This window comes from Dendrobates tinctorius, unplaced genomic scaffold (genome assembly GCF_039654945.1).
Source record: "Dendrobates tinctorius isolate UK_male_01 unplaced genomic scaffold, ASM3965494v1 ptg000038l, whole genome shotgun sequence".
In the NCBI taxonomy this organism is placed as follows: Eukaryota; Metazoa; Chordata; class Amphibia; order Anura; family Dendrobatidae; genus Dendrobates; species Dendrobates tinctorius.
In genome coordinates this window covers 28,218,381-28,242,985 of record NW_027361706.1, presented here as the reverse complement: position 1 = coordinate 28,242,985, position 24,605 = coordinate 28,218,381, and the positions used below count along the sequence as shown (strand labels likewise).

The 24,605-nt window shown below is 42.1% G+C and overlaps 1 protein-coding gene across 5 annotated transcripts in view; it reads left to right on the top strand.

Moving 5' to 3' along the window:
• The window catches only part of LOC141088303 (neural cell adhesion molecule L1-like protein), a 189,091-nt gene extending 166,243 nt beyond the window's left edge, over positions 1–22,848 (top strand). For 4 of the 5 annotated variants that reach the window (XM_073574331.1, XM_073574332.1, XM_073574330.1 and 1 more), the window contains exons 23-26: positions 207–272; positions 3,281–3,412; positions 10,889–10,961; positions 16,820–22,848. In XM_073574331.1, the coding sequence (XP_073430432.1) occupies positions 207–272; positions 3,281–3,412; positions 10,889–10,961; positions 16,820–17,030 (482 nt within the window). In that variant the 3' untranslated portion in view covers positions 17,031–22,848. The remainder of the gene's footprint in view (positions 1–206; positions 273–3,280; positions 3,413–10,888; positions 10,962–16,819) is intronic. The other variant, XM_073574333.1, reaches the window with a different exon arrangement.
• The last annotated feature ends 1,757 nt before the right edge of the window (positions 22,849–24,605 follow it).

The following is a 24,605-nucleotide window of genomic DNA, read 5'->3' as shown; positions in this document are numbered from 1 at the left end:
AATGACCTGTGATACTCTGTTTCTCTAGTTGCAGCTGTAGCAATTCAGTAAGTAATGGTTTCACATTATTGCCCTGTGGTTTATACAAGTTCATTTTCTACATCATTATAACAATCTATCACGAGAATTCTCCAGTGACAAAGATGAGGGATACAGGAAATTGTGAGCGCATGAAAATATCTTCAAATACTTCTCATTTCTTTCAGGATTTTCCACTTTTTCTTCTTCTCCAACTCAAACTTCTGCTTTTGCTGCCAAAGTTCCTGCTATAGGTTTGTTTTGATGCTGCTCTTCTTGCTATATAACTTTTGTCAATGTTATTTTCCCTGCTTTTTATTAGATTGTCTGCCAGATTTCAAGGCTATCTTCGACATGGATTTTTTTTACTTAGGATATTGGTTACCATTAGTTACTAAAACTGCTTTAAGTTTCAGTCTGCAATCTCCACTCCTTCATTCAGACCTCCTGATATACAGTTTTCACCTTGATCCAGGTTTCATTTTTTCTCTCTTGTGGGAGCGTCTCTCCCAGTAATATAGGCTGGATGTAAGGTCTGTATTATCAAGGGTACTAATGTCTTCACTCACTTTTATATATCAGCTCTAATGCTTCACTTATTTTCTCTCTGTGGACTTTCCTCCTTGTCTATAGCCTGTTTCTCTGGACTCCAGAAAACTTTAGATGCATTCTCCCCTCTCCAGTGTAGCTCTGCATCATCCCCCACCCCTTCTGCTATTTCAAACTCTGAGAGGAGGGAAAAGTGAGCTGTCAAAACCAGGAATCGTAGATATGATACATTTGTATCAGTTTTGCAACAGAACATTTTTCATGAAGGCTATTTAGAAACATGCTTAATAGTGATGAGCGAGTATAGTCGTTACTAGAGATCTTCCGCGCATGCTCGGGTGATCTCCGAGTATTTGGATGTGCTTGGAGATTTAGTTTCTGTCGCAGTAGCTACATGATTTGCGGCTGCTAGACAGCCTGAATACATGTGAGGATTTCCTAACAAATAGTCAATCCCTGCATGTATTCAGGCTGTCTAGAAGCCGCAAATCATGCAGCTATGGCGACAGAAACTAAATCACCGAGCACTTCCAAATACTCGGAGATCACCCGAGCATGCTAGGGAAATCTTGCGTAACGGGTATACTTGCTCATCACTAGTGCTTAACTTTGCCTTTAGTCTGAAGGGTCCAACTTCTGGGACCACTACTTATCAGGATAATGAGGTCACCTGACCCCCCCATTCTACATGACTAGGTGTCTAGAGACAATTGCAATAAAGGGGATGTCTGGTCTTAAACTACAAGTCTTCAATTACTCCATGTGACCTGTGAATCCTCACATTTCACACAGTGCGCACTGAGACTATTCTCCATTTAGTTGGCACTCAATATGGTGTGGGAACCTACTCTGGCACCTACTAAAGCTGAGCACACACTTATCTATTCAACTATTCTCCATATACTGACAGTGGAATCCCACTGCAGGTATGGCGCCACTATCACTTCACACTGCACTTCATACAAGTTCTCACCATCTTTCTGATCACAGCAGCATGGATATGAAATTACTGGTATTGAAAGGTAACTTCACATCTCAGAGAGAGAGACGAGTTTGGGAGTACAAATTTATGACGAACTTTGACACTCTCAGTGCTGGAATGAATGTGTCGCATGGATTTATGTCTTTTTACATCAATTAAGGAATTTCCTTTTAAAACCTTGCGGGGGCAACACAGAACTAGACCCCAATCAGAGGACCATAAAACATCCAGACTCCTTATCTATGAACTGGTCCAATGTTTATATTTATGTTTCTCCCTCTCCCATATTGATAGTTCTGCTTCACGTCACTTGTCTTATCTAGTGCATTTTTTCTAGGCTGTATTGTGCATAAATATGTGACTTCAGATTTTGTATTAGTCTAGCCTGATGAAGAGACCTGAGTAGTCTCGAAAGCTTGCAATGTATTACCATCTTTTCAGTTAGCCATTAAAAGGTATCAACTACTGAGGACTCTCAATCCTGAATATTTTTCTATCCACTGGCTAACACGGTACAAAGATATACATCTTTCCTGTATCACCATCTTTCTGTGTCACATACTCTATGGACAATCTGTATGTCTGAAGAAGGTCTACAATAGACTGAAACGTCATATATTTTACTGTGGATTGCAATTAAAATTCTTTTCTCGCATTATACTTGAGTGTCAAGTTCTTCACTTAGTGTAGCTAAAGACCGGACAACTCCTTTAATGAAGTGACTAGATGGACACATGGGAGAATTCATTTAAACTAACCTCCTGCTTCTTCACTGTCTACTTATTGACCTAATTAATTCTACAAATTCTGCTTCAAAGATCTAACACATTTGTATCATAACATTAGTGGTTTTTCATTTTTGCTAAAGCAATTGAGATGTTTTGAATATTTTGTTTCCCTTGCACTTGCACTTTATTTTGAGCATTAATAATGATTTATTCCACTGAGCTTACTAAGAGCTACAAGACCTTGTCTTCTAATTTTGGCAAGGATGCCAGAAGTCTAACAAAACACATTCCATGTAAAACATAAAAGATAGTATAGTGTTGTTCTGCCAATGAATTTAAATAGTGATCAATACAACCACATCACAGATAAAATACAGAAATCTCCTGTAGAAAAGTTGGTTTCTTTTGTTGCTCACTGTAGTGTTTGGGCCCGATTCACTATTGCATTTGCACTTTTTTTTAATCTAGTTTTGGCATTTTCCATTTACACTATTTTTAAAGGCTAAACCTTTATGTGTTTGTTTTTTATGCTCGTCATTGTGAACGGGGTTAGGGCGGTCCAGATGTTTCCATCTGATCCAATTGCAAATTTTTTATTTTTTTTTTTTAAATCACATTTTTTTCAAATGTGCCTCAGTCTCCCTCGGAGTGATTTTATGTATGTAAGTTTTGTGACATTTTAGAAGAATATGCAACTTTTTTGCACCGAAAATTTGCAAAAAGTTTAAAAGAGCAATTTTTTGCGCAAAATTTAAAAAATCATGAGCATCAATTTGAAAAATTTTGCACAAAAAAGTCAATGAAGTCCAAAAAAGTAAATTGACTTATAAAAAAAATGCAAATGGTGAATTGCGCCCTGTGTGCGTAATGTGTATGTAGCCGGTAGTACATGTAGAAATATACTAGGAAGATGGATCCATAGTAGTTGAGTATTTTAATAATGAATGAAATGTTACTGATTATACAAACCCTAACTTTGTATCTGTGTTCTTCTCCATTGCAGCTTATGCTAATGCTTCTCAGAGCCTGTCTACCCGAGGATGGTTCATTGGACTGATGTGCGCTGTGGCTCTTTTAACACTTTTAGTGCTTATTGGTTGTTTTGTACAAATAAATCGAGGAGGAAAATATGCAGGTACAGTCACATAAGAGCTTTGCATGACCTCATATTGTGATGCGCAGCACAGAAAGCGGCATATACAATGCACTGGACATGAAAGCTGCTTGACCCAAATGCTTTGGTAACTTCAATAACTCACACTTCAGATCCACCATCTTCAATATTTGCCATTTATTAAATGGACTGCAGCTTGGCTATAAGCAGTACAGGGAAACAAGGATTTTTTTAAAATTTGCCGGTAGTATATTTTTGTAAAAATTCATGCAAATAAAATAAACTCTGAAGATTTTATGGAAGTGCTGAACTACCCATCTCCTGTATATCTATTAATTAGAAAGGGCGGCGTAAAGCATGTGCCCTCCTATATGAACGAGGTACGAATGTTTAAAAGTCTCAGGGAGCACATTAGTGATCCCATTTTCATTTAGTAAAGGGTAGGGGTCAATAGTGAAGAGCAAACGTGCTTGGATAAGGTGTTGTCTGAGCATGCTCGAGTGCTAACCGAGTGTCTTCAGCGTACTCGAATAATATGTTCCAGTCCCCACTCCTCCATGTCTCACGGTTGTTCGACAAGCCATGCATGTGTTGTAGAACAGCTGCAAAACATGCAGCCATGGTGACTCGAACATATTATTCGAGCACGCTGAAGACACTCATTTAGCACCCGAACATGCTCAGATAACATCTTATCCCAGTACGTTCGCTCATCACTAGTCCCCAACCTTTCCGACCTTGAGATCAGCATTCAGCTTTGAAAGGAGGCCTTGTGTTATAGCCAAAGATATCATAGAAGCCCCCATGTGTACCTCCCTTTAAAGGTTCTAATTCTCCTGAGTTCCCCTTTCCAAAGAAATAATGGTCCAAGCCCCCTTTCTAAAGTACTTATACCCTACATGCCCCTTCATAAAATAATAATGTTCCATGTTCCCTCTTATAAAGTAATAATGCCACTTAAAAAATAGTAATGGCCTGCATTATTCACAATCCCTGTAGCATCCTCGTGCAGATAAATGAATTAGCCAGTAGCTGACAGGTTCTGGAAAAACAAACTTTTACTGCATACTTCCTCGTTAACAAATATTATTATTATTTATTATTATAGCTCCATTTATTCCATGGCGCTTTACATGTGAGGAGGGGTATACATGATAAAAATAAAGTAATCTTAAACAATACAAGTCACGACTGGTACAAGAGGAGAGAGGACCTGCCCGCAAGGGCTCACACTCTACAAATAGGTGTTACATCAAAGGTGAAGAGAAATGCCCCTAAGGTAGACGGGACATCTCCACTCAACCAGAGACAGCACATTGCCAAAATGGAAATGCAATATTTCCCTGCCATATCGATAATAATCTGATATCAACATCATCCATGGATATATCTGAGATTGGGAGAAATAATTGTTTTTGTGGGTTCAAGTGTCAGGATTTTCAGAATTGGGAAACTACAAAAGTGTAAATCAACCCAAATCATGGGTATATCATAGTCATGTTTGGTGTGTCTAGGATGGTGAAAGTATGCTCGGAAATATAGGGGTCATATTATTCTACCAGGACCTTCCTGTGGGAAAGTAGGACACAAATTAGAATTACATCCTTGCACCATCTTTCCGTGCATACAATTAGCCATCTTCATCTCACCTGACCAGGTGGAAGGATTGAGGGGTGTGGATGAGAACCTTTAAAATATCTCATCCCAAAAAAACTCAGTGTCAGATTTAGGAGCGACAACGTGAATTGTAGATGTGTCTTTGTTTCTGCGGCGATTTCCTCTGCAAGGAATCGACCCCCATCTAATCATAAGAGCCTTCTTTATTTATTCCTTTTTGTTTTATACTGGTTTGTTTGTGTCTTTTTATTATTTCATATTTTTGTATCTTTTATAAATTTTACTTTATTTTCTATATATTAAAACTAAGATTTTCCTTGTTGCCCTACACGTACCCACAACCTCAAAGAGGGAAAGTATAGCCTGGTTGTGTTACCCAGTGTGTGCCAAAGTGTAAAAAGAGTAGCTCAGGCATCTGATGGCCTATCAAATGGTGAGTGGTGGCAGCAAGAAGAGTGGTGTGGAAGCAAGAAGAGTGGTGTGGATGTGTGAACTGCCTGTAGGGTGTGTATAGCTCATTGTTAGCCTTTTGCAATAAGTGAGTGGGTAAATGACTGTGAGCAGCGTCGGACTGGCCCACCGGAGAACCGGTGGATTCTCCGGTGGGCCCTGGCACCTGCAGGCATACAGGGCCAGCAGTTGCCTAGGGCCCCCGCTGCTCCAGGGGCCCCCAGCCAGTGGTGTGTCGCACACCATGCAGCTGCTATGGGGGCCCCTGCCAGCGGAGCAGCAGCGGGTGTCAGGAGGCAGGAGCCCCTGTCCCCGCTGCTAAAGAGAAATGAATATTCACTGCGAAGCCGTGAATATCATTTCAGGTCTCCACCCCCAGAGGCCCCGCCCCCAGCCCAGTAAGCCGCTCTGCATCAGGGCCGGCGCCGCCCTCAGTCCTCTCTGCTCCTGGCTCACAGCCAGTGCGCGATGACGTCACTACATCGCGCACCCGCTGTGTGTCTGGCAGAGGGGGCAGCTCCTGACACTGAAGCCGGGATCAGCGTGGGAGCGAGGAGGAGAGGTGAGTATTGTGTTTTGTTTTTTATATCTCTCTCGCTCTCTCTATCTGTCTCTCTCTCTATCTATCTCTATATATCTCTCTATCTCTCTTATATCTATCTATCTTTCTATCTCTATCTATTATCTATATCTATCTATTTCTATATCTATCTCTATCTATCGCTCTATCTTTATATCTATCTTTCTATCTCTACATCTATCTCTATATCTTTCTATATATATCTCTATATCTATCTATTATGTCTATCTATCTCTATATCTATCTATCTTACTCTATCTATCTCTATATCTATTATCTCTATATTTATTATCTATCTAGCTACCATCTATATCTATCTATCTTTATCTATATATATATATCTCTATCTAATATCTATATCTATCTATCTCTATACCTATCTATCTATTTATCTATCCATTATCTATCTCTATATCTTTTCTCTGTATCTATCTATCTCTATATCTATATCTCTCGCTATCTATCGCTCTATCTCTATATCTATCTCTATATCTATCTTTATATCTATATCTATATATCTATCTCTATCTCTATATCTATCTCTATATCTATATCTATTTCTCTCTATATCTATCTCTATATCTCTCTCTATAGCTATCTATCTATATATCTCTATCTATCTCTATAACTATCTCTCTGTATATCTATCGCTCTATCTCTATATCTATCTTTCTATCTCTATATCTATATATCTATCTTTCTCTATCTATTTATCTCTATCTTTTCTCTGTATCTATCTCTCTCTATATCTATATCTATCTATCTATATATATATATATCTATTATCTCTATATCTATATCTATTTCTCTCTATATCTCTCTCTATATCTATCTATCTATTTATCTCTATATCTATCTCTCTGTATATCTATCTATCTTTCTATCTCTATATCTATCTTTCTCTATCTATCTATCTATCTATCTATTTATCTTTATCTATTATCTATATCTATCTCTATCTATCTATCTATCGCTCTATCTCTATATCTATCTTTCTATCTCTACATCTATCTCTATATCTATCTTTCTATCTATCTCTATATCTATCTATATCTATCTATTATGTCTATCTATCTAGCTATCTCTATTATCTATATCTACCTATCTCTATATCTTTCTATCTTACTCTATCTCTATCTGTTATCTCTATATTTATTATCTATCTTTATCTATCTATCTCTATATATTATCTATATCTATCTCTCTATCTATTTATCGATCTCTGTATCTATCTCTCTCTATATCTATCTCTATCTCTATCTACCGCTCTCTCTATATCTATCTATCTTTATATCTATCTCTATCTCTATATCTATCTATTATCTCTATATCTATCTACCTATCTATCTCTATATCTATCTCTATATCTATATCTTTCTCTCTATATCTATATCTCTCTCTCTATAGTTATCTATATATTATCTCTATATCTATCCATCTATCTATATATTATCTCTATATCCATCTATCTATCTCTAGATCTATCTATCTCTATATCTATCTATCTATCTCTATATCTATCTGTTATCTCTATATCCATATCTATCTCTATATCTATCTATCTCTATATCTATCTTTCTATCTAACACTATATCTCTATATCTATCTCTATATCTCATTATCTATCTCTATCTCTATCTCTCTCTGTATCTATCTATCTATTGATCTATCCATCTATCTCTATATCTATCTCTATATCTATCTATTATATCTATCTATTATCTCTATTATCTATATCTATCTATCCATCTATCTATCTAGTTATCTCTATCTATCTCTATATCTCTCTCTATATCTATCTATCTTTCTAACTCTATATCTATCTATCTCTATACATATCTCTATATCTAGCTATTATCTCTATATCTATCTCTATATCTATCTTTCTATATCTATCTGTCTCTATATCTATCTCTATATCTATCTATCTCTATATCTATTATCTCTATATCTATCTATCTCTATATATATCTCTATATCTATTTTTATTTATAGCCATCTATCTATATATATTTATCTCTATATCTATCTATCTATGTCTATATTATTATTATTATTATTATATCTGTATATCTCTATCTATTATCTATCTCTATCTATATATCTATCTCTCTATATCTATCTATCTATCTATCTATCCATTATCTATTTTCTATCTATCTCTATATCTAGCTACCTATCGATCTATCTATCTATATTTCTTTCTATATCTATCTTTATATCTATCTCTATCTATCTCTATGAATCTTTCTATCTATATCTATCCATTATCTACTTTCTATCCATTATCTACTATCTATCTCTATATCTATTTCTACATCTATCTTTCTATCTATATCTATCTAACTCTATATCTATATATCTATATAGCATTATACCCTATGAGGGGGTGCATTATTCCCTATGAGGGGGCAGTATTATACCCTATGAGGGGGCAGCATTATACCCTATGAGGAGGCAGCATTATACCCTATGAGGGGGCAGCATTATACCCTATGAGGAGGCAGCATTATACCCTATGAGGAGGGTAGCATTATTCCCTATGACGGGGTGCATTATTCCCTATGAGGGGGGCAGTATTATACCCTATGAGGGGGGCAGTATTATACCCTATGAGGGGGGCAGTATTATACCCTATGAGGGGGCAGCATTATACCCTATGAGGGGGTGCATTATTCCCTATGAGGGGTTGCATTATTCCCTATGAGGCGGGCAGTATTATACCCTATGAGGGGGGCAGTATTATACCCTATGAGGGGGTGCATTATTCCCTATGAGGGGGGCAGTATTATACCCTATGAGGGGGCAGTATTATACCCTATGAGGGGGTGCATTATACCCGATGAGGGGGTGCATTATGCCCTATGAGGGGGTGCATTATACCCTATGAGGGGGTGCATTATACCCTATGAGGGGGTGCATTATACCCTATGAGGGGGGCAGTATTATACCCTATGAGGGGGCAGTATTATACCCTATGAGGGGGTGCATTATACCCTATGAGGGGGGCAGTATTATACCCTATGAGGGGGGCAGTATTATACCCTATGAGGGGGTGCATTATACCCTATGAGGGGGCAGTATTATACCCTATGAGGGGGTGCATTATACCCTATGAGGGGGGCAGTATTATATTCTATGAGATGGCTGCATTATATTCTATGAGATGGCTGCATTATATTCTATGAGGGGTCTACATTATATTCTATGAGGGGGCTGCTTTATGTTCTATGAGGGGGCTACCACAACTCCTGCTACATAATTAAGACATGTACAACCTTATATTATACCCGGATATTAGCGTGTTTTACCGCACAATTGGTGGTCTGGTATTTAACTCTATGCAGCTACATAGTGGGCCCCAAGAATGATTTTCTCTCGTGGGCCCAAGGTGTTCCAGTCCGACGCTGACTGTGAGTGCCACCTTTTGGTCACATCTGAGTCCCATGTGCAGTGAGTGGGCAGTGTTTGTGACACCTGAAGATATAAAGTAATAAAGTCCTTTCAGTGTCCCTCTATGTATGCCAACACAGTAGATATGGGCACTCACCTGGGCAGACAGCCACGAGCCACATATGAGGGGCCCCCAAGCCACATATGTTTTGTGAGCCATTGGTTGGGTATCAATGATTTAGGGGAACCCCTACACTCACCTTGCCAATCCTCAGCTTCTTCAGTGCTGCCCTCTGTTTCTTTCCAGTAGTCCGTACTGGCTTATTTCATGCTACGAACACATATTTCCCATCATTACGTGATGGCTGCACCCATGACTGTCATCAATAGTGTTAAAGTGAATGTGCACGGATAAGGTGTTATCCAAGCTTGCTCAGGTGCTAACAGAATATCTTCTGCGTGCTCGAATACTATGTTTGAGTCCCTGCGGATGTCTCAAAGCTGTTCGACAGCCGCAACACGTGCAGGGATTGCCTCTTTGTTAGGCAATCCAATCCCTGCATGTGTTGCGGCTGTTGAACAGCCTCGAGACATCCTCCAGGACTCAAACATAGTATTCGAGCACGCAGAAGATACTCTGTTAGCACCCGAGCATGCTCGATAACTCTTTATCAGAACACGTTCATCCAATACTAGTCATCACTCAGGTCAGTGATTGGATGCAACCGTCACATGAAGGACGTGCGATATGTGATCACTGCATGAAGTAAGCGAGTGAAGACCACTGGACTGGCGGCTTTGATACATCAGAGACTGTAGAGGTAAATTTAATTTGAATTTAATCCATTCCCTTAACTTTTTATCCTCTGTCACTGCAAGAAAGGAACTGTACCTTTTCATAAACATTGATTAATTTGATGCCATGACTTGGAGCCCAGCCATCACGTTTATAGCGAGGAGGTTATTATTAAAGTAAAACGTCCTTGAATATTAATATTACAACATGTCAAGGATAGGGATCACTGTAAGGAATATATCTATTAGGCATTCTGATGTCCGGCTGTACAGCACAGCTGAAGGCTCATCACACAATTTCACACCCTGCTGTTCTTATTTAGTTGAAAATGAATAGACCATATCAAGAACTCCGAATCTCTATTATATTCCATGTGGTGCGACGGGTCTGATCAAAGGATCTCAAAACGTTGCATTTTTTTTCACAGTTGTTGCATCGTGGCCACAAACAGAATTTGACACCAAGTACAGCAGATACCACGGACTTTAAGTTCTGTAGATCCAGAAATGGAAACAGTTAAAGGAAACTTAAATTAAGGATTTTTCAATTAAAAAAAATTGAAAATTAGGAAGTAAGAAATGATAAAGGTTGTGATGATCAATGAGATTTCATAAAGTCCTTGTATCAAATGTCTACTCAATCATCCATACTTTTTTTTCAGTGAAGGAGAAAGAAGAGCTTTATCCTGAACCGGAAGTGCAGTCTATGAAAGATCAGTTCTTTGATGACTACAGGTTTGTGATGGCAAAAGTTCAGACCAAGCACTTTGCATACAGTGGGGAAAAAAGTATTTAGTCAGCCACCAATTGTGCAAGTTCTCCCACTTAAAAGATGAGAGAGGCCTGTAATTGACATCATAGGACGATCACAACTATGAGAGTCAAAATGTGAAAGTGGAGTTTGGAGTGTGACTGTTTGAGGTTGTGGACAGGTGTCTTTTATACTGATAACACGTTGAAACAGGTGCCATTACTACAGGTAATGAGTGGAGGACAGAGGAGCCTCTTAAAGAAGAAGTTACAGGTCTGTGCGAGCCAGAAATCTTGCATGTTTTAGGTGACCAAATACTTATTTTCCACCATAATTTGCAAAATAAATCTTGCCAAATCAGACAAGGTGATTTTCTGGATTTGTTTTCTCATTTTGAATCTCATATTTGTGGTCTGCCTATGATGTGTCATGCAGCTGCAATGCAAGTTTGTGTGTGCTCCACCTGTTGGCAACAGAGGGTAGGAGGGATTGCACATTCCCAGGGCAGGCATGCACTGCAGCAAGCAAGGCTACCAGGTGCAGCAACAACGTCAAAAGCCGGCTCAGCAACAAGCAGTCATACGAAGTACCAAAGGTCACAGCAAGCATGTGGTCAGAAACAATCCAAAAGGTCAAAACCAGATGGGCGCATGGTAACAGGGGGAAAAACGGAAGAGTAATCTGAGACAAGCCAGGGGATCAGAAACCGGAGCAAGCTAAACAGTACCAAAACGGAGGACAGAAACTCAGGTCAGGGAACAAGCCAAGTTATACACACAACAGCGGGCATGCATACAGAGAAACATGATTACTAACAGAGTAACCTAGGTCAGCTGCTCTAGCCGAGGGACCGGAACTATCACCGACGCCGGACCTAGGTCATGTGGCAACTAAATAGCCGCCCCAACACTAGAGAGAAGCAGATACAATTAACCCCTGTCTGACCAGGAAGAGATAAAGACAAAACCCTGTCCTGGATCATGTCATGATGTCAATTACAGGCCTCTCGTTTTTTTAAGTGGGAAAACTTGCACAATTGGTGGCTGACTAAATACTTTTTTCCCCACTGTATACCCCCAAGATGTATCTTAGGATATCATATAGAATTATTCTAACAGCTGGCCCAGTAATTCAGTGTGGGCCATGCACTGTGGACACAAGTAACTGAGCCAGATACAACCCGCCAACTGACTAATAAAAAAATATATTAAAAAAGACCTTTGCCTAAATGTTCAAATCTCTTCCAATTCCCTCGTTCCACTGATTCCAAAACAGCTAAGGTCCCCTTAAAGCATGGCAAGGCTAAAGGTGTTCATAGGTTGGAACAATTCTATTTTTCAATTTCATGGCACAACGCAATGCCAACGCAATATTCTAAAAGACAAATAAGGCCATGTCACCCCCATGTCATTACCACCTCTACCCCTTTTGTAATTACATGCACTAAGGAGGACCTATCACCCTGTGTTACTGTATTACATCAGTGCTGCGGCCCGTTCATATCTTTTGCCTACACTGTGGCAGTCTGCCCACCCAATGTGCAGGGCAACTGCAACACAGCTCCATTAAGTTGCATTAGTATCGCCGCCCCGTTCTGTATGGGACCCCCACTAATCATAGAGTGATGGCATACTCTAGCAATATTCCATTGCTTTATAAATCTGTAATACCCTGTTAAAAATATTTTACCATTTGGATATTTAGCAGTGTTACATAGTTGCAGACTACAAATAACCCTGTGTGTAGTCAGATGTAGAAATTATCCCTCCTCGGCCATGCTTTTTCCAAACCTTTCCCCGAATGCTGTAGCAGCATTTCTGTACAGTGGACGTCAGCATTATTTTTTTTGACCGGTGCACACATCTGACTGATGTCACCGGAAGTGAGGATGATCGGCTGTTCCCCGCGGACCGGAAGTAGGTCATGCTAGCATGTACGTGTGCACCCTGGAGGTGAGGTTGGATTTTCCAGCCACCCCGCGGATCGGAGGTCGGCCGCTTCTCCAGGGTGCACACTGTGCATTGGCAGTGTTGGAGGCGGAGTTATGCCTCTGATGGTTTCCCTCTGGCGTGCGTTCCACGGCCGGAAGTGGCGTGACTGATGGAGCCTGCTTGGGATGCCGGTAACAAGTGGCCCTTGTATGGGGAAAACATATGTGACAAATGAGGTAATTAAGTGTGGCGACAGGTGTTACCAACTATGTGTGATCTCACATGAAGTAATGTTATCTATAAATATGCCCTTTTTCCACCACCGCTTGGGGACAGCATAGGGAGTGGAAGGTTTTTGTTCCTCTCATTAATAGCACTATGGCACTTTAGAAGTTAAGTCCCCTGAAGATTTTACTTTGATGAAACGCCTTGGGACACCCCCATTAGGGAAAATGCAGGGCATGTGCAATTTAGGGCTAGCTGTGGACTGCCTTTGTTAGGGCGGGAGTTTGGGGATTAGCTGATTTAGCCCCTTAGGGATGTGACAGGGTATTGTCTTCCCCTATCTATCCTCCATTCAGACAGAACAGAGGATCCTTTGAGACTCCCAACCCATCATTTTACCTGGTGAGATTGTTCCTTTTACATTACCATCTCACTTGATTGTCTGTTTTATGCGGTCCTGAGAGACCCTTTTGGCAATTTCTGCATGATGTGTATGTATATATGTGCAATTAGGTTATAGCATTTATGAGTGGAATATGTTTCTATTGCTGTACCTTCTAGATTTTTGTCTACCTATTTAATTGATTTTTAGGTGACAATCTACACTCACTGGCCACTTTATTAGGTACACCATGCTAGTAAGGGGTTGGACCCCCTTTTGCCTTCAGAACTGCCTCAATTCTTCGTGGCAGAGATTCAACAAGGTGCTGGAAGCATTCCTCAGAGATTTTGGACCATATTGACATGATGGCATCACACAGTTGGCGCAGATTTGTCGGCTGCACATCCCTGATGCGAATCTCCCGTTCCACCACATCCCAAAGATGCTCTATTGGATTGAGATCTGGTGACTGAGGAGGCCATTTGAGTACAGTAAACTCATTGTCATGTTCAAGAAACCAATCTGAGATGATTCGAGCTTTATGACATGGCGCATTATCCTGCTGAAAGTAGCCATCAGATGTTGGGTACATTGTGGTCATAAAGGGATGGACATGGTCAGCAACAATACTCAGGTAGGCTGTGGCGTTGCAACGATGCTCAATTGGTACCAAGGGGCCCAAAGAGTGCCCAGAAAAAATTCCCCACACCATGACACCACCACCACCAGCCTGAACCGTTGATACAAGGCAGGATAGATCCATGCTTTCATGTTGTTTACGCCAAATTCTGACCCTACCATCCGAATGTCGCAGCAGAAATCGAGACTCATCAGACCAGGCAACGTTTTTCCAATCTTCTACTGTCCAATTTCGATGAGCTTGTGCAAATTTTAGCCTCAGTTTCCTGTTCTTAGCTGAGAGGAGTGGTACCCAGTGTGGTCTTCTGCTGCTGTAGCCCATCTGCCTCAAAGTTTGACGCACTGTGCGTTCAGAGATGCTCTTCTGCCTACCTTGGTTGTAACGGGTGGCAATTTGAGTCACTGTTGCCTTTCTATCAGCTCGAACCAGTCTGCCCATTCTCCTCTGACCTCTGGCATCAACATGGCATTTCCGGCCACAGAACTGCCGCTCACTGGATTTTTTTTCTTTTTCGGACCATTCTCTGTAAACCCTAGAGATGGTTGTGCGTGAAAATCCCAGTAGATCAGCAGTTTCTGAAATTCTCAGACCAGCCCTTCTGGCACCAACAATCATGCCACGTTCAAAGGCACTCAAATCACCTTTCTTCCCCATACTGATGCTCGGTTTGAACTGCAGGAGATTGTCTTGACCATGTCTACATGCCTAAATGCACTGAGTTGCCGCCATGTGATTGGCTGATTAGAAATTAAGTCTTAACACACAGTTGGACAGGTGTACCTAATAAAGTGGCCAGTGAGTGTACATCCTCAATGCATCTAGGTATGGTTTTCCTCCCTTATTTTTAGGACCCACCCATCAGATTGGCATTTTGTATGCGTTTTATTTCACATTTGGGCGATATATGTTAGTAGTTTCTTAATTGACGGATTAAAGGTTATGTTTTATTTTTTCACCTATTGCTTTATATTATAGTTGCAGACTACAAATAACCCTGTGTGTAGACAGATCCAGAAATTATCCCTCCTCGGCCATGCTTTTTCCAAACCTTTCCCTGAATGCTGTAGCAGCATTTCTGTACAGTGGACGTCAACATTATTCTCAGAAAGCACATTATATATTGGTGCGGACACTTCTGGGTCTCTTACTAAAAAAAAAAGCACGAAAATCCATATCAGTATGAGATGAGGAGGAGACACAAGCGCACAAACCAGAGGGATGGCACAAGGGACTGGGCAAGATGATGCTTCATAAGGACCGACCGCCAGCACAATACGACTGCCGACTGAAAAGACCTTAAGAATCGATGCTTGTTAAAATCCCTATATACACAGGTAGACCAAGCTCACGATTCACACTGAGTGATCTGAAATACAGCTCTGGCAAAAATTAACAGACCACTTCCAAAAGTCCAGTTTGTCTGATTTTTCTCTTTATAGGTATATTTTTGAGTAAAACGTAAATTGTTCTTTTAGTCTACAAACTTCTGACATGTCTCCGAATCTCCAAGCAATACATTTTGTGTTTTTTTCTGAAAAGCAGAAATGGTCAAAATTTTAAAAAAAACCAGTGCTTTCAGACCTCAAATACTGCTAAGAAAACAAGTTCATAATCATTTAGAAACAACAATACTAATGTTTTAACTCAGGAAGAGTTCAGAATTCAATATTTTGTGGAATAACCAAGATTTTTAGAAACAGCTTTCATGCGTCTTGCCATGCTTGCCACCAGTCTTTCACACTGCTTCTGGCACAAAAATTTAAGCAGTTCTTCTTTGTTTGATGGCTTGTGACTATCCATCATCCTCTTGATTACATTCCAGAGGTTTTCAATGGGGTTCAGGTCTGGAGACTGGGCTGCCCACGACAGGGTTTTGATGTGGTGGTCTCTTAATTTTTGCCTGAGCTGTATATCCATACTAGATCACTCAGTGTGCGTAAGCTGCCTTGGTTTTCACCCAAGTGAGTTCTGTTTACACAGGATGATGCACTGCCAACAACAATGATTTTTTTGTACTTTGCAAAAGATCATTTCACCCAATGAAAGAGTGAATGGCAGCCTGTTTACACCGCAAAATAATCATGAAACAAGCAGGTTTAAGGACACTCATACATCATTATCTTTCAGTGTAAACACAGCCTAGATGGGTTGTCCACTACTCAGACAACCCCTTCTCAATCAGTATGTTTGCCCCCCATTGTTACGTCATGCAATCCCTGCAGCCAATCACCGCTAGTTCACTCTTGTCGCATTTGGACTAATTACATACATCTGAAGGACGTAACAATAAAATAAGCAATATCAAAATTGCTCAATAAAACAATTCGAGGTGAGCCTCTCCAGATACTCATACCCAAAAAATTGTTTATGAGAATTATGTATATATCCTTTAATGGGGTATTCTAGTCCCTAAAAATGATCAGGAAACGTAAAAACTGCTAGATTGTTGGGTGTCAGACTGCTAAGACCACCATCGATCATCAGAACAGTGAACTTATATCCCCCATTAATGGAGCAACATCCTGGCGATCTATGGGGATCTCAGCGGTCTGATCCTACTGTTGTAGAGTATATCTCCTCTCCGATACATAGGTGATAATTTGTAGTATCTGTATTACCCCTCTTATACCAGCCTCAGCCTTTAACCTCATTGTTTCCTCTTAGTTCCAGTGATAAGAAGGCAACAAATGGCAGCATGGACTCATTAAGCTTAGATATTAAAACCTATGACAGTGTGGATAGCCTTGTCCAGTACAGCGATGGAGAACACAGTCACTTCAATGAGGATGGATCTTTCATTGGAGCTTACACCGAGTCGAAGGAGAAAAATCCAGAAGATGGAACCCCACATATTCAGTCTGTCCACTCCAAATAACAGACCTGCATCCATGAAGAACTTTATCTCATGCATTGTAATTCTTCAGGTGACATGGACAGCACATTTGTTGCCCTTATACAAGAAGGAATTGGCTTGGATATTTCATTGGTGAAAACTTAGCCAAAAAAATAAGTTCTCTCCTAGGTGCTCGCCTAAAACAATGGAACATTGATATCTATTTTCCCGCATTGACTGAAGATACAAAGCCATGTATTACTGCCTATGAACACCACAATATATAGACTTTGTGAAGGACATCATTGCATACGCACTTCTTTGCGGCAAGAAGAGTCGGTCTAGTTTTCAATTAAACATATTATAACATCCCATCTACGCTATCTGTGCATCATCATGCATGTGATATGACGATCCAATGTTTTAATGCCAATTTTATAGAAAGACTATGGGGGTATAAATGTGGTAAATACACTTTTTAAGCCTGGATATACTGTAGCTGTCATTCAGCCTACAGCTATCTAAGGTGTATGCGCATTTTTACAGAGATTGTCCAAAATGTTATTTACTTAAATATACATAATCATTATTTCAATTGGGTTTCATTAAAAGTTTTGCACTCTTTGCCTTCTATAGATTCTGTGTTGTGCTGGCTAGAAAACGAGGGAGCTTGTCCTGAAGAACAGTTTACAACTAGTTAATCCGCATTTTTCTGAGCTGTTTTCAGCTGTTTTATGAACATTAATGACTATTGATGAGCAAACGTGCTCCAATAACATCTTATCCAAGCATACGTGAGTGTTATCCGAGCATCTGAGCGTGCTTGTATATTATGTTCGAGTCCTTGCGGCTGCATTATTTGCGGCTGTTAGACAGACACAGCACATGTAGGGACCGTGTAATAAACAGGCAATCCCCATGTGTGTTCAGGCTTTGTAAAAGCCGCAGAACATGGTGTGGTACGAGCAGGTATGCAGGATGCAGTGTCGAGACGCAAGGCGGTTTTGTGTTTTTGGTAACAACTTTTATAGGTTTATAGGTAACTATCCGTAGGGATAGTGGGTCGCCCTCCCAGGGCTGTGGGGTACTCGGTACTGGGCCGGTGTCAGCGGGATGTGTCACAGCAGCGATGACCCGGTTCATGGCCCTGGGCGCCCAAGTATTAGGGGAGATTGAATTGTGGGATGTACTTAATGGAATAGTTCGTGACGCCACCTGTGGTTTTCGGCAAGTGAGATGTTAAGCCGACGCTGCATGCAGATCCACTGGGACTGATGGTTTGGTGCAACAAAGATGTAAAAGCTCCCCACAGGTGAAGCTGTAGTCCCAGGGCAGTGTAGATGTGGTTGGCACGGGGATGTAGCAGTGCCGGAAGGGTAGGAAGCAGACAAAGACACAGCGGGGTGCAATTTCTGTACCTTTACTTGATAAACGCAGTCCAGGGTCCTGATTACAGATGGTACCGGAGCAGGCTAGCCTGGAAGCAGCTCAGGGATTCTCTCTCAGCAGATGGGCTGTGCAGTCTCCTTTTTAGCGCTTATTTGAGTGAAGTACTCCTAGTACTGAGTTACACTGAAGTTCCTCCTACTTCTCTTCTACTAGCACTCCTCGTATGGCAGACAGCTGTAGCCGCTATTCCTCTCTTGGCTCACTCCGTGCTGTTGTGCCTCCGAGTCTTAGATGGGGGTAGGGCACTTACAGCCTCCTACTCCTCTGGTGTCTGTTGCAGGACCATTAGTATCCGTACAACCGTGGAGACCAGGCTCCAGTTCATGTGCTCTCGCTGTGAGGGAGCTCTCTTTCCTCAGCTCAACCTCCAGCTTCTCTCCACACGTCTACACACGTGGCTCTCCTCACACTAACTGACCACTCCTTCTCCTTTGCCCTCAGAGAGCACTCCTCCCTTCAATTCCGGTTCAGAGTCCCCCCTGCTGGCCTGGAGTGGAACTGTGTTGCATGTATAGGTTAACTGCGAGAGAGACCCTTCACTGCTTCCAAGCCTGGCATTACCCTCCCTGGAGGAAAGCAAAGCCACTGTGGCGGTCATACTCCTGGGGGCGCCACATTAGTCTAAGCAACCGACCAAAATAACAGGAATTGTTCTCGCAGGGACTCAATACAAGCCAACACGGAAATCTAAGAGCACGACTAAGTCCGGCAAAGCTGGTCATTATAGGGCCGCGGTATGGCCGACTATGGGTCCTTAACTATATAATGTCACTTAACCGGCTCGACGTCCCTCGGCGTCCCGGACGATGGTTCTTCGGCGTAGCAGCCGCTGGGCAAAGCCGCTGAAGATCTTTCGTAGTCTACAAGCGTTCCAACGCTCTGGTGAAGCAGGGGCACAACAGGCCCTGGAGGAGTCCTTGGACAGATGGGCCGCAGCCCCCGGAAAGGGGCAAGCAGCGGCGATATGAGGTGGCGGCTAGCAGGCCACCTGCGTATCCAGCGACTGCAACGGAGGACCCGCGGCGAGCAACGGCCGGGCCCTTGCCGCGGACTGGAGCGGGACAGTGGTGGCCGCCGACGGCACAGAACTAGCGGCCACGAGTAGAAGCGGGGCGGCAATGGCCGCTGGTGTCCACGGGCAGGCCGCAGCCGCGGTCAGAAGCGAGGCTGCAACATCTGCGAGTGACAGCGGGCAGGCCGCAGCCGCAGGCTGGAGGAAGGCGGCAGCGGCTGCTGGTGACCACGGGCAGGCCGCAGGAGCGAGCTGGAGTAAGGCGGCAGCGGCCGCTGGTCGACGCGGGGCAGCGGTTCTCGGACGGTCATCTCTGCGCAGTCCCACTGATGTCCAGGGGGAGTATCTCTCCTGTCTCTGGCCTCCTTCCTGGCTCCGGTGAGTCACTCTGGCTCTCAGTCGCTCCCACGGTCTCCTGCTCCTTCTGTCCCGTTCTGCTGACTCACTGTCGCTCTCATTCCCTGCCCCTTTTATACCAGCTCCTCCCTCAGTCCATCTGTCAGTCTCACCGGTCCGTGCCTGAACTCTGTCCCCCGGGAACAGTTTCCCCCGGAACCTAGGTGACGGTCCCCTTGGTTCCGACCCGGACACTCGGCGGGGACCCTCTCTCCCACCCTTGCAGCCGCAGGGACTCCGTGCAGCCCAGATGCTCAGATAACACCCGAGCGTGCACGGATAAGACATTATTGGAGCACGTTCGCTCATCACTACTAAACGCATGAAAGTGGAATGTGCTGGAAACAAAGAGCCTGTAGAAGCCAAATGATGAATTTTTCCAATGAAAACAATTGCACAATGATTTTTAGCGCCAAATACATGCACTTACGTAAAACCATAAGTAATGTTCCAATGGTGAACAACCTAACTAAGATTTCATTTGTAAATTGAAAACAAAGACAGACACAGAATGTTTTGCTGACAATTACGGGCACAATATGTTGCCAACTGATTGGTCAAATCACCTTAGTGGTTTACGGTTTTATTCCTAAACTTGTTGGTACAGTACAGTTGACTATGCCTGCACTTAGGTTGAAAAAGCAAGGAACTGTGGGTCTATATCTGTTCTAAAACTACAATTCCGAGCTTGCCCTGACAGCTTACAGTGGGCAGGCTTACCAGGACCTGCTAGGAAATTTAATTTTGCAAAGCCTGGAGAATAATAGGAAATAGGTTGGGGGTCTGAAGGGATCCCAATGCTAGGGCAATCGCTTACATCAGCGGTTCCCAAACTCCAGTCCTCGTGGACCCCAGCAGGTCATGTTTTCAGGATTTCCATAGTGTTACACATGTGAGAGAATTCCTGATGATTTGATGATACTTCTATCACCTGTGAAATACTAAGGAAATCCTGAAAACATGACCTGTTGGGGTCCGCAAGGACTGGAGTTTGGGAACCACTGGCTTACATCAATTTGCAGGCTGGTTTGTATTTGCCTGCACTATACTTTTCTTACCTGCAGTATGAGATATCGAACTTTGTCCTATTCTCTCACCTACCAAACAGACTTACTATGTTGAAAAAAAAAATATATACAGGTATGTATACTGTCAAAACTTGACATTGCATTTGCTAAACGGGTTGCTTGGTCTAAGGCCAGGGTCACACTAGTGTATGGCATCTGATGCAAGTGTGACCGAGTGTCAGTGCACGGTACTCCGGTCCATGAGAGAATCGCAGCTCAGGTGCGGAGGTGATGGAGAAAGTAAATTCTTTATTGCCTGTGTTGGCGTATGTCAGACCACACTGGGATGACATCCGAGTGCAGTCCGATATTTCACAAGCATCCATAGACCTGTATGGGTGCGTGTGAGCCGAGTCTCGTGCCATTCACAGCATGCTGTGATAGTTCTCTCATGCCGAATCAGCAAGAGAAGATAACGATAATCGTTAATGTGCACTGCCCCATAGTATAACATTGGGCAGAGTGATTAAACATTGGACAGTACATGGCCATACGCTCGTGTGAGCAAGGACTATAGCTACAAGCCTACAGTTACTCTATGTGACTGCAGACTTGTGAATAATGACATCACGCCCACTGCGCACTGTGAGGATTCTCCGATGCGGGGAGCGACAGTCATGTGCCCACAAGTATGCAATATACATACTCCTGGCCACATCCCAAATACCTGGGCGCAGCCTCGCTCAACGAAAGTGTGTTGAGCAAGGCCGGAAACAGTCTAGTCATAATGTGGCATTTTGCATACTTGCTGTCACACATTGCATACTTTCCAGCACCGGAGAATACTCACAGTGAGCAGTGAGCGCGATGTGAGGATTCACAAGTCTGAAGTCAGAAAGAGTGACTGCAGACTTGTCATTTTAGACCGAACAACCCCTTTAACATTTCTGTTGTCTGGTGGGTAAAAGATAATATGAGGATTGTGTGCATGCACTAAATGCATAAACCAGTGACCTCTAATGATAGTGGTAGACGCCAAGTTCCAGCATTTCTGCTGGTGGACAATAATGCTGGTAACACAAAAACTCAGCTATAACGTTACATGTTTGGTGCTTTCAGGAATAAGTATCAAACATATCATGCTAAAACCTTCCACACGGCTGTATGTTTGTAGATGACAAATACACTATAAAGTATTAGGAAACCTCCACATTACACGTACACATTCTAATTCATCCCTAAAGTGTTCAATGGGGTTGAGGTCAGGGCTCAGTATGGTTGATCATCTTCCACACCAAACTTCCCGACCATGCCTATATGGACCTTGCTTTGTGCACTGGGTACAGTCATGGGGAAGAGTAAAGTGTCTCCCCCAAACTGTTCCCACAAAATAGGAATGAAACAATTGTCCAAAGTGGTAGAAAAAAATAGATATTTAAACTCATATTTACGTAAACCAAATCTAATAAACTATTGAGGGTACCAACAAATTGTACATAGTCCTGTAACTGCCACCACAACAAATACAGTAAAGTATAAGCAGCTTATTTTCTGAATAGTATCAGAAACTTTATTAATAAACAATTTAAACACAACTACAAAAACAATTACGCTTAAAAAAAAACATTATTAAGTCAGCAGAGTGTTGGTGACTTTTCTGCCCTCTGCTCCGCAGCACTAAGTGACCCCGTTCAGTAACTTTATGAGGTCTCCACTTCATGGCTGAGTTGCCTGTGCTTCCTTCCACTTTCGAGGTGTGTTCACTACTTTAGTCCTTATACTGTAGTGTATAAAGATTTATCATTGGGAATTGTGTTAATGTCACCTTGACTCTGCATGTTGAGCATCCATAAAAGAATAATGTCAAGTGCTACAAGAGAAGGAATCAAAGATGCTGTTGAAATGGAAGAAGGTTGAAGCTTTCTGTTGTCTTGTTTGTATTTTGCTCTTTCATAAAAAAAAGATAGAAAAAAATAAAATAAAAAAATTGACTGTTCTTTGATTACTTGAAAGTGTTTTTTTCCTCATGATTTCTACATGTGTAAATAGGATGTGCTGCTGACAACACGCAAACTATATGAGGACCAAACAATACAGTTTCCATTGGCTCGATGGATCATACACCGCTCTTTGCACAACCTCATAGACTTTTTATTGAGCCCATACAACACTTTGTGGGAGCGGCATGGAGACGCTCAGTGATACCATTCGTCCAGACAAGTGTATAATCAATGTGTGTGCTGTCCGAATGATATGCAAGTCAATGGGGTACGTTTTGACACAAGGCCTAATAATCCGTGTGTAAATAATTGCAGCATGCACTACTCACATATGTTTTTTAGATCAGACGTGTCAATTATACTCAATGGGTGTGCTTAAAAAACTGATGTCATATAAACACCATCCATACGACATCCATTAGGGTGGTTCTTACTTTCAAAAGTGCGTTTTCTTTAGTAGGCACCCCTTGATTCTGCTGTATGTAACCTAAAAATGCAAAAAAATAATTCAGCCACATACACACAGATTTAGGGGCCCCTACCTACCAGCAAACTTACTGGATTTTTGCCTTGGCTGAGTTCCATTTGCAGGGCCGGTTCCAGGTTTTTGTGGGTCCCAGACGATAGAGTCTCAGTGGGTCCCCTTATGACATACCACAATTAATGATGCACAGATATGGCAGAGAAATATAGGAATAGTACAATGCCAAAGATTTCACTTACTTCTTACATTACATGAGTGATAACTATTGCAAATTCTACAATAGCTCAGAAACCGGACAGTATAGTCCTCCATACAGTATTATGGGCACCACATAATGCTCCATACAGAATAATGAACCCCATATATTGCTCCGTACAGAATAATGAGCCCCATATATTGCTCCATACAGAATAATGGACCCCATATAATGGTCCATACAGAATAATAAGCCACATACTGTATATTGCTCCACACAGTATTATGGGCACCACATAGTGCTCAATACAGAAAAATGAGCTCCATATAATGCTCCATACAGTATAATGAGACACATATAAGGCTCCATACAGAATGATGATCCCGTATATTGCTCCACACAGTATTATGGGCATCACATAGTGCTTCATATAGAACAATGAGCCCCATATATTGCTTGATACAGAATAATGGACCCCATATAATGCTCCATGCAGTATAATCAGCCACATATGTTGCTCCATACAGAATAATGGACCCCATATAATGCTCCATACAGTATAATAAGCCACATATATTGCTCCATACTGTTAACGTGGCTGGTCTGGATCCGGAATCTCCAGGAGTGGACCCTCTGGGCCGTTGCATTGAGGGGCCCCGGGCAAGCTGCCAGATGGGCGACCCCTATACAGGGACTGTTAGGAGCAGGCCCAGGGGTTTGAGTACCACGGTAGCCGGTACCGAGAGGGGTGGCTCAGGATGGACTGGAGTAGGAGTGTGGGACTGAAGTGTAGATGACAGGACAGAGCTGGAACACAGGAGACAGGAGTGGAGTAAGACTGTAGACTGGAACGTGGAGGGACTGAAGTGTAGATGACAGGACAGAGCTGGAACACAGGAGACAGGAGTGGAGTAAGACAGTAGACTGGAACATGGAGGGATGGCTGGCGCAGGGACACAGGAGACAGGATTAGAGGAGGACGGAAGGACTGGAGCAGGATGGAACTGGAACACCGGAGGCAGGACTGAAGTAGGGGGGAAGGACTGGAGCAGGATGGAACAGGAACACTGGAG